Source organism: Berghia stephanieae, chromosome 1 (assembly GCF_034508935.2).
Source record: "Berghia stephanieae isolate SIO BIC M18660-M18661 chromosome 1, UCSD_Bste_1.3, whole genome shotgun sequence".
In the NCBI taxonomy this organism is placed as follows: Eukaryota; Metazoa; Mollusca; class Gastropoda; order Nudibranchia; family Aeolidiidae; genus Berghia; species Berghia stephanieae.
The window spans coordinates 103234588-103244587 of record NC_088360.1 but is presented as its reverse complement, the minus strand read 5'-3'; the positions used below and the strand labels follow the sequence as shown (position 1 = coordinate 103244587).

The following is a 10000-nucleotide window of genomic DNA, read 5'->3' as shown; positions in this document are numbered from 1 at the left end:
TGTTTTTCGTGATGGATTAGAAATTTGAAAAAGAGCTCAAATGTTTTGCCAAACTTAGAATCTAACCCGTCACCTTGAAAAAATATTTTTAAAATTGACATCTAATAGTAATAGCACAAGTATTGTGCGGTAAATAAAAAGAAAAATTTTTTAGCCTGTGTTAAATTAAATCCCAAACCCTTTCTCCTCCCTTTTGACCAATGGAGACTAACCACATTTGAGAGATTAATATCATAAGTTAAAAAGTTAGTTATATATTGTCTGTGAAGCTGTGCCAATAGGTAGCTGAGGTTGTGTGTTAAATTAATTAATTTTAATTAATTAATAGAAAATGTTATAAATGTGACCTGATTTACATATAATCCCTCTCATAATTGATATGTTTACGCCTCAGACTTTCCACAACTTATTCTCTTACCTTACATTTACACCAATTGTAAATAACACACTGCTGATTTTGCCAATTATAATAATAATCAACAGGCTTTTAAGTTAATCCTTTATTATTGCGACCAGTTCTCATTTTCTGGGTAATCTGACTATAACTCAAATCAGGAAAAACTGCATTTAAATTTAGAGAGCACATTAAAAAAATATTCTTAACTTAAAAAAAAAAATAGCATAACCTAATGCATCACGATAATTGCTTTTTTTTCTACAGTATCACAATGGCAACAACAATGAACAACACTGAAGGTGTAGAAACCGGCGGTGACAATGAGATGAGGACTGAACTACAGGAGATTCAGATGCAGTCAAACCTGGCAACTGATGAGGTGAGTATTCCTGAACAATTTCTGGTTCTTGTGTTCAACTTTGGTCTTTTCAAAAAATTTTCACAATTTACCAGGTCCCTTTTTAATAAGGGAGGGACCTTTTAACTGATAATGACGGTGAAAGTTTGGTGGTGTTGGATATATTACCTTAAATTACTTTTTGTTTGTCTGTTTGTTTCTATAGGGAAAAGCTCTGCAGTCCTGTGAAATCTTTAGAACATGTTAAATTAATGGTGTTAATTGCAAAATTCTGTTGATTATTACATCCAATTTTTTTTTCTCTTTTAAATTGTTGCCATTATCCATTCCTTATATCTTCTTATATTAGGAGGGAAAGGAGAAGCGGAGGGTGTGGGAGGAATTCAAAGTTTTTATTAAATTTTAATCCCTTTTTCAAGATCATGCTTTTATTTTTATGAAGCTGTAGTGGTCAATTGGGCATCGGTAATTCACATGTCAAAAGCTAAATAGCACATGGGTTTGAATGCTGATTGAGTTTGTGAAAGACAAACACCAACAATCCTCAAGTGTACAGTTTTTAGCTGAGGCTTGCCTTATTTAAATATTTTTCCTTATATTTGCGCCTGTATTTTCAGTTGTTTTGTTTATTGATTTTTTAATTATTTTTTTTTTTAATATTGAAAATCATTGAATTTCTCAAGAAATTAAAAGGAAAAGATGACTGAAAGTTCCTTCTTGCGACAACGTTAGTTGTTTGTTGGGTTTATGGTTGTATACCATGGTAATTTATACATTTTCAAGGAACTTTCATATTTTCTGTTTGAAATTGTCTTTCATTACTTAAATTTAAATATACCAAACTGTTTGATATGACTTTGATATGAACTTTTATAAAATTGAAGTACAGCTGTTGGAAAGTGAACAATGTTTTTATCACTGCTGTAGTCTATTTATTTTTGCTCCCATGTGTTGTTTGGGCCTTTTTTTTTATCTTAAAAGATCAGAATCGTTGTTGAGTACACTTTCCTGAGTAGTAAGTTGATGTCTGTTCACAGTGCAATTCTTTTTTATTTTAACTTTCCCTTGTTTGTTTGTTTTTCCACCTTTTTACATTTTCTTTCTTTTTTTCTTTTTTCTTTTTTCTGTTTGTTGTTATAAATTTTTTTTTACTAATTTGGTTCTGTTGGGTCCTCTAGATAATAGTAGTGTTTACTTCCATTTACAGCTCTTTTGTCATAAATTTCCCTATACAGAGATATAAATGACCAGGCATTTTTCACACCGTAAGTTAATACTTTCAGAATTTTTTTTCAAATACAAATCGTAGGAAAGTTTGAACAAGTTAAGAATTAGTCACCACCATTCTTCTTGTTGTATTTGTACCTTGGCATTCTGTGTAGCCTCAATATTTGTGCAGTTTAGTTGTAGTCCTTCCGTGCCATTAGGCCTATGGAGCCAGAGTCTATCCTGGTTTCTATAGCATGAAATGGACAATAGCAATTACTTGCTACCCTTTTGAAAGGAAGCTTGACTATCGCAAAGTACTTTCTACCAGATCTAACAGACGCAGTTTCCCAATCATTGTTGTGTGGACAGGGGGATCAGAAAAAAGTCTTTACTCTCATTTTCTCACCATACTCGTGTGTATAATGACTACCTGGCTGTTAACAGCGTTGTCTCTGTCTGAAAAAAAATGTACCATCGCCTAACAAGCATCTTGTCTTTTTCTGCATGTTACATGTTGCTGTGGGTCAGGGAGCCTTTGTAAAGTGCTTTGAGCGTGTTTAGTGGATATTGTGCTTTATAAAAAGCTCGAGTTTTAAAAAAATCAGTCATGAATAAAACAGATGCTCTTGATTTACTTCTAGTAGTTCTATCATCAATTTGGAACCATGAATCATAGAATTGGGTTGTAGCACAACTCCGTCTTCTATTGGAAAACTGTCTTATCGTTCTTTTATAAAAATCATATTGTAGTTTAGCAAGTCTTTTTAGTCCCTGGTATTCGTACCTGGTACCAATTGGACAAACACAATTTGCATAATATATTTTTGTGTTACTGTGTCACCATATTGCTTTCAACCATTGTTTTTCATTGCTGAGATTCCAAAAGGAAGATCCATCCTTCGTGGCCAATTTCATTCTTTTCTTCATTTTCTGTTATTTGACATAGGAAGTGGCTTGCACATTGATTTGAATAAGACCGTTTCTGCTTATTATGGTGGTAAAGAAAGAGGAGAAGGAAGCAGGGGGGGGGGGGGGAATCCTTTAAATTATAGTAAGCACAATTATGTCCCAAACCTAGTTAGTTTTGATGCAGACTAATGTCAATTTGATTTTTGTAATGGGGATTGCCAGATGTGACAATAAGGGACATTATTGTAAAAAGATAGATAGTCTTTGTTTGTAATTAGTTAAATGGTTCTTTATTTTATTTATATATCTATGTTTTGGAAAAGCAGCAGGATTTTGGTTGGAAAGATTTCATCGTGAAAATGATGGAATTTTGCCCCTCTATGAATTGAACACTGGCATATAACAAATTACTTTCTATCAGATATGATATGAATAAATCTCAGCTATTTAATTTCTGCTAAGGGCCCTGAAAAAAGTTCTAACACATTGTGTACTAAAACTTTTTTGTTGTATGTGTGTTCTTAGGATACAGAGCTCTTGGACTACTTAGAAGATAAAATAATGTACAAAAAGTTGTTCCATACACTATTTGTTTCTTACAAGAGTAACGGGCAAATCTTTTACATTTATCGAATTTAGGTAGAGTTGTGTTTTTGTACTTTTCTCATCCCTCTTTCCACCCAGTCGTAAGAAGCAAATGGTTTATGGAACAACTTTTTGTAAATTATTTTATCTAACATTCTTTGTAAAGGGTTGCATGCATGGGTCTGTTTAATGCTACGGAAACTGGAATTGCTGAATTATACTAACATCCCTTGTAAATGGTTGCAAGCATATGTTCAGAGCTACAGAAACTGGGATTGAACATAAGACTTTAAGGAAAGGATGAGTTAGGGGTTTTAGTGGGGCAGCAAGAAAATTTGCGGGGTTTTTCTTTTTTCTTGGCTTTCAAAAAAAAAATTACATTCTTTTTCTTCCACGAAGATCTCTATTTTCGTAACTTTTTTTTTTTTCATGCTTCTTTCCAGCCCTTTTGATAAACAATTTGTTATCAGATCAACTCATTTTTATAACCTCATTTTTATTGGCATCTTTTTTTTTTTTTCTCTTTTGTAATGCTGCCAAGTCAAGCCCGACGTATACTTAAACAAAAGCCTTTGACTTTTTAATAAAGTTCTTGGCAAAAGGATTAATATTATACAAGCTCATGTCAGTGGGATCTCAAATTGTTTACCATTTTTTTTATTGTCCATTAATCCAATGAGAATTGAATCATGGAATTTTGCTTTACATATTGTTTTGGTACTGCTAAATATGTTGGACGATAATTTATGATAATTTATCGTTGTACACAGGTTGTAATCCTTTTTAAAAATGATTTTCTTGAACGCCCCTCACATGCTCTCTCCATCTTAACAATTATGTTTTTCCATGGTATATGACCGAAATAATTTGCACTTTTTTGCTACTCAACCTCTCTTCTGTAATACATTATAAATTCATAGTTCATCATGCTGGTCGTAGTATACATAAGGGGGGAAATGAAGAGGATATAATTGTAGTTTAATATTTTATTTTATTTATTTATTGTTTTTTTTAATAATTATTTTTTCTTGGTAGACTTCAGAATTTCAATTTTGTATCAATGAAATTGAATTGCTGCCTTTCGTAAGCAATTGTTTATTTAATTGAATGACAATGAAAATCATATAAGTGGTTTTCCTGATGCAAAATATACATGCATTTAAACAACAACAAAAATTACTACATTTCAAACCATTGCTATCAGACACTTCACAGTGTACAAGACTTTCATTACATTGTATGGACTTAGTAATTATCAACAACAATGTATTGGACATACATTATAATTATATTATGTGGAGCAAATAATTGTCAACAATATATTGCATTAAATCGTATGAAGTAAGCCAATTCCAACAATATATATACTAAGCCCTTTCTTTCGTTAAATTAGAATCTCACCATAATCACATTCATCACCATCCAATTCCCTCCTTAAAGCTTGATATGTATTAAATAATATATCAAAACCCCCCTGGCAACACATACCAAGAGTCGCTTTCCGTTGATTACATAAGACCCCGTTTGAAATCAGACCTGTATTGATTGTATTGACTTCAATCTTGGTTTGCTATGTGTGGCAGTTGTTGGGGGATGTTGTTGTGAATGCTCTAGGCACAACGCCTCGATCTCCTGTCCTCTCATCAATATCATATATCATACCTATATAATAGACCATGCACAATATGTTGTTTTCTTTTCGGTTTGATTTGTTTGTTTTTTTTGTTTTTTTTTCTCTTCTTCCTTTTATCTACAACTCACCATGATGAAAACGTGTTATTGATTGTCAAGGGTTTCCTAACGTGTGTGAAGTCCACGTAGCTGGGAGCATTGGTGTGCTGTGCTTGTGCTCACTGTCGATATCCTATTTTATGTATCGTCTTATATTACGATATAAGCATTTTCAAAATCAATATTTCTATTATAATAATATGTGGTTTTCCTTCTTTAATTTTCTCTTCTTAATGCATCCTTTCATAATAACTTCTTCGCATACTTTGAACTTTCTTCTATAGAAATGTTACTCTTAAAGAAAAACTCTTCTCTATTGACAAATGATCAGTCAGTGGATTTGTTTGCTATGTTTTTCCCTTCTGGGTTGGGTTGGGTTTTAAAATATATATATATCTATTTATTTTGTATTTCTTTTTGTTTTGTTTTGTTTTGTTTTGTTTTTGTTTTTTGGGTTTTTTTTTTTTTTTTTTTGAGAATATAGTTTTCATGTTAACTTTTGAGAATCGTTAACTTTCTGTGTTACTAATATCTCATACACACAACATCTCATACAAACAACATCGCGTTCACACCTCTCTGTCATCTTCCTTTTATTAGATATTTCTGTCTCAAATTAATGATTACTACACAAACATGGTCTCCGCACAACATCTTTGATTATCACATAGTGGTTCCAAAACTTCTATTTGTTTGTTCAAATTGTTTCCCTCTCTTTTGTATGTGATCATGTATGGGTGTGTGTGTGCGTGTGTGTGTGTGTGTGTGTGTGTGTGTGTGTGTTTATACGCATTATCCACAAAATAAAAAATTAAATGTTGATAAAAACGATATAACATTTCACTTCACGGTGAGCGGAAGGGAGTAAATTATTCACTTCTTGGTACTTTCCCCATAGTCTCATTATTACTTCCCTTGTCCTAATACAAATTGTCGACGTTTCCATCCGTCTTTGTTTAGTTGCCCGTTTGCTTTTTAAATTTTTTTAAAATTTTCTTTTCTTTCGATCTGGATGTAAGAGTACCACTTTCATGATGAAAAAAAAAGGAAGAGAGAAGAAGAAAAAATGTAAGGGAAAAATAGCTGAGGTCATGTCGAGCCTATGGGTTTGTTGAAGTAGAGCAGTATAATAAAAAGATATGAGCAATTACATAGCGCGATATCCACTAAACGTGCTCAAAGCGCTTTACAACAGCAACACTTTACATGTAGGACGGGACATGACGCCTGTTAGGCGATATTACATTCTTTTTCGGACAGAGACAACGGCCAGGTGCTCATTTTACACCTGAGCACGATGAGAGAATGTGAGTACATAGCCTTTCCCAAGGACTGACTCAACTATGCGCCGAGCGAGGCTCTAACCCAGGACCTTCTGATCCGAAAGCAAGTGTCACATAGCCACACATAGATTGTGGACGAGATTTCATTGTATGTATTGAAAGCTGTTCTGATTATATGGGCGTTTCCGTGATCACCTCATATCCTGTCATCTCATTAGCATTGGGTACCTTAAAAAAAAAAAAAAAAGAATAAGTTTTATCTATTCCTTCCTCACTTTTTTTTTCTACTTAAGAACTTATCAGAAATACTATTTTAATAGTTCCATTAAGAGTGCTACATTCACTTGTTCCAACTTTGGGCTCCAAGCTTTTTTTTTTTTTTTTTTTTTTTTTCGATATAGTGCACTGTCTACTAAAATGTGCTCAATGAGTTTTACAAGAAGCTCCAAGCCAACAGCAACATATATCGTGTTGGATTGGACATGATGACGCCTGTTGGCGATTTTGCAATTTAGTTTATTAGTTTATTTTATTGCGTTGTACATGACCAGGTCAATAAATTATTGAGCTTTTTATAAAGCGCCACATCCACTTGACAGGGGTTCCCAAGCCAACAGCTACAATTAACATGTAGTAGGACGAGGCATTCATTTTTTTTTAAACAGAGAAAACGCTGTTTCCGACCGCAACTCGGCTGTTGGCTTGATGCTTCCCGGTCAAGTACTCATTTAACACCCAAGTACAATGAGGGAATGTGAGTTAAGAGACTTTTTTTCCAATGACTCGACTGTAAACGTTGCGCCACCCACAATGAGATTCGAACCCCAGACCGTATTCAATCGATAAGGGATTAGAATCATCTATCATTTCCATTGACTCTTCTGTTTTAACAGTTCATCTCGACCACGTAAGTGGTTTGCACCCGTTCACATTCAAATTTTTTCAAGTCTACCTAAAGATTTATTTTTTTTTAAAGATTGTTTTGTATAAATTCACATCCGTTGACATTTGAAAATAGCTGAAGAATTCAATTCATCGCTGCTTTTGGAATATTGATGTGAGGAAATAATGATTTATCATTCTATGTAGTATGGCGTGTGAATGTCATTCATGCTCAGAACATTTTAAAGAGTTGTTTTTTTGGGGTTTGTTTGTTTTTTAACTTAATGACGACTCCATTTTGCCGTGATTTATTTTTAGTTGAACCATAACAAATCTAGGTCAGGTGACATTGCTATCTTTCTTTTAGTCGCCCTTTTGATTGGATAATTTGGGATGTCGAAAGGTTAAAGTGAATCGCCCCATCCGGGGAAACAGGATATTGAGGTTCAATTCAGTCGAGACAGAGTTGTGCCTTGTCATTGATCGTTTGTTGTCGATTCTTGTCTTTTTATACTCGCTTGTTTGATTAATATGGGCGTGTGGTTTTTTTTTTGGTTGTTTTTTTTTAAAATATTTATATAATTATTTTTATTTACTTATTTTATTTTCTATTTTTGATGGTAATTTTTAAAAAAATCGCACCCAAGGATACAAAATGACAGGTTCAATTCATGCATTCCTGATAATGCTTCAAATTTGTTTTCCTTTCTCTCCTTTTTTTTTTGGGTGGGGGGGGGGGGGGTCGTTTTTTTTTCTTAGGTGTTTTAGTTGTACCCTAAATGTTGTTTTTCTTTTCTTTTTTTAATTCTGGGGAGTTGGGGGGAGGGGGGGGGGGTGTTGTCTTTCCCTTAGATGGTTTAGTTTTATCTTAAATGCTTTTCTGTTTTTCTTTGCTCCGTCTGCCATTGCAAACTGCGGCACTTTTCTTGCTCATTGAGAGCAAAGAACCACGTCTCTTGCGTTTTGAAGACTGATCCCTAACATGGCGAAGCTTATTACTTTATAGAGTTTGTTCTTTCTTTTTGATTTTTCTTATCTGTTATATGGCTTTGTTATTATATATGGTATTTAAGCAACTGCAATGTAATTTTAATGATAAGAACGTGCATGTGTTCTCGGGTTTTTTTTTTTGTTTTTTTTTTCTTTTTAAAATTTTTTTATTGATGAGTGACTTGAGGGATTTAGGATAAGTTTATACATTATTATTATTATTATTATTATTATTATTATTATTATTATTATTATTATTATTATTATTATTATTATTATTATTATTATTATCAATATTATTTATTATATGATACATTGTTTGTTATTTGTTCCATTCATACATGATAGCAAAATACAAGAGCGATGTAACTCTCAGTAGGGGTTGCGGTATTTTTTTAATTCTAACGCGAAGTGAAATGGAGATAAATTCTGACAAGTAACACAGGGGGGAATCTAAATCAATCGGGTAGCTGCGGCTATGTGGTCTAGTGGTGTGACACTCGCTTTCGGATCGGAAGGTCGGCGCATAGTTGAGTCCTTGGAGAAGACTCTTTACTCACATTCTCTCATCGTACTAAGGTGTAAAATGAGTACCTAGTCGTTAACAGCGTTGTCTCTGTCCGAAAAAAAATAAATTGTTATAACGCCGAAAAGGCGTCATGTTCTGTCCTAAATGTTAAATGTTGCTTTTGGATAGGGACCCCTTGTACAGCGCTTTGAGGACGTTTAGTGGATATTGCTCTATATAAAATCTCACCCCCCCCCCCCCAACCGAGAGCACGGAGGGAGTGGGGGGGGGGGGGGGCGGGGGGTCAGGCGCCGGAGCAAGATAAAAGTCGGTTAAGTTATTCATATTACATTGTCAGATAAAAACATAGAAGACTAGCTTTTCCCCACTTCCAGATTGGATTTTTTGTTTTAATCTACTTTATATATAAAATTATATATATATATATATATATATAATATATATATATATATAATATATATATATATATATATATATATATATATATACATATTATTTTTTTTAGTTATAAAATTTGAGGTAAAATATATCTCGTGGTTTACAATTTCCTTTTTTTTTTGGTTTTGGATTTTGTTGCTTTTTTTAATTTATTTTTTTCTTTTAGTATTATTTTTATTGTGTTTGACTCTTGCTGTTGAGATGATACAAGTTGCCCCACCCCGATGAACGGATCGGGTCAGCCGTTGATGCCAATATCAAGATTAAGGGTCGATACATGAATACGAAATACAAGTGTCATCGTAATGGATTCGTTGCTATCTTAGGCCCCTGTGGAGGGTTTATTCCTTTGTTTTATGTTTGTTTTTTAGTGTCTATACGTATCTGTTTTTTATGTCTCTTTCTTCTTCTTCTTCTTCTTCGTCTTCTTCTTCTTCTTCTTCTTCTTCTTCTTCTTCTTCTTCTTCTTCTTCTTCTTCTTCTTCTTCTTCTTCTTCTTCTTCTTCTTCTTCTTCTTCTTCTCTTCTTCTTAATGTAAATGATTTTAAAAAGCGTTTCTCTCTCTCTCTCTCTCTCTCTCTCTCTCTCTCTCTCTCTCTCTCTCTCTCTCTTCTGTCTATCTATCTATCTATCTATCTGTCTATCTATCTATCTGTCTATCTATGTTTCTCTCTCTCCTCCCTCCTCCC

General features: G+C 33.5%; 1 protein-coding gene across 4 annotated transcripts in view; it reads left to right on the top strand.

Moving 5' to 3' along the window:
- LOC144962608 (synaptosomal-associated protein 25-like) overlaps window positions 1-10000 on the top strand; it is a 75077-nt gene that overhangs the window by 1617 nt on the left and 63460 nt on the right. For all 4 annotated transcript variants that reach the window (XM_078895694.1, XM_078895696.1, XM_078895697.1 and 1 more), the window contains exon 2: window positions 662-776. In XM_078895694.1, the coding sequence (XP_078751820.1) occupies window positions 669-776 (108 nt within the window). In that variant the 5' untranslated portion in view covers window positions 662-668. The remainder of the gene's footprint in view (window positions 1-661; window positions 777-10000) is intronic.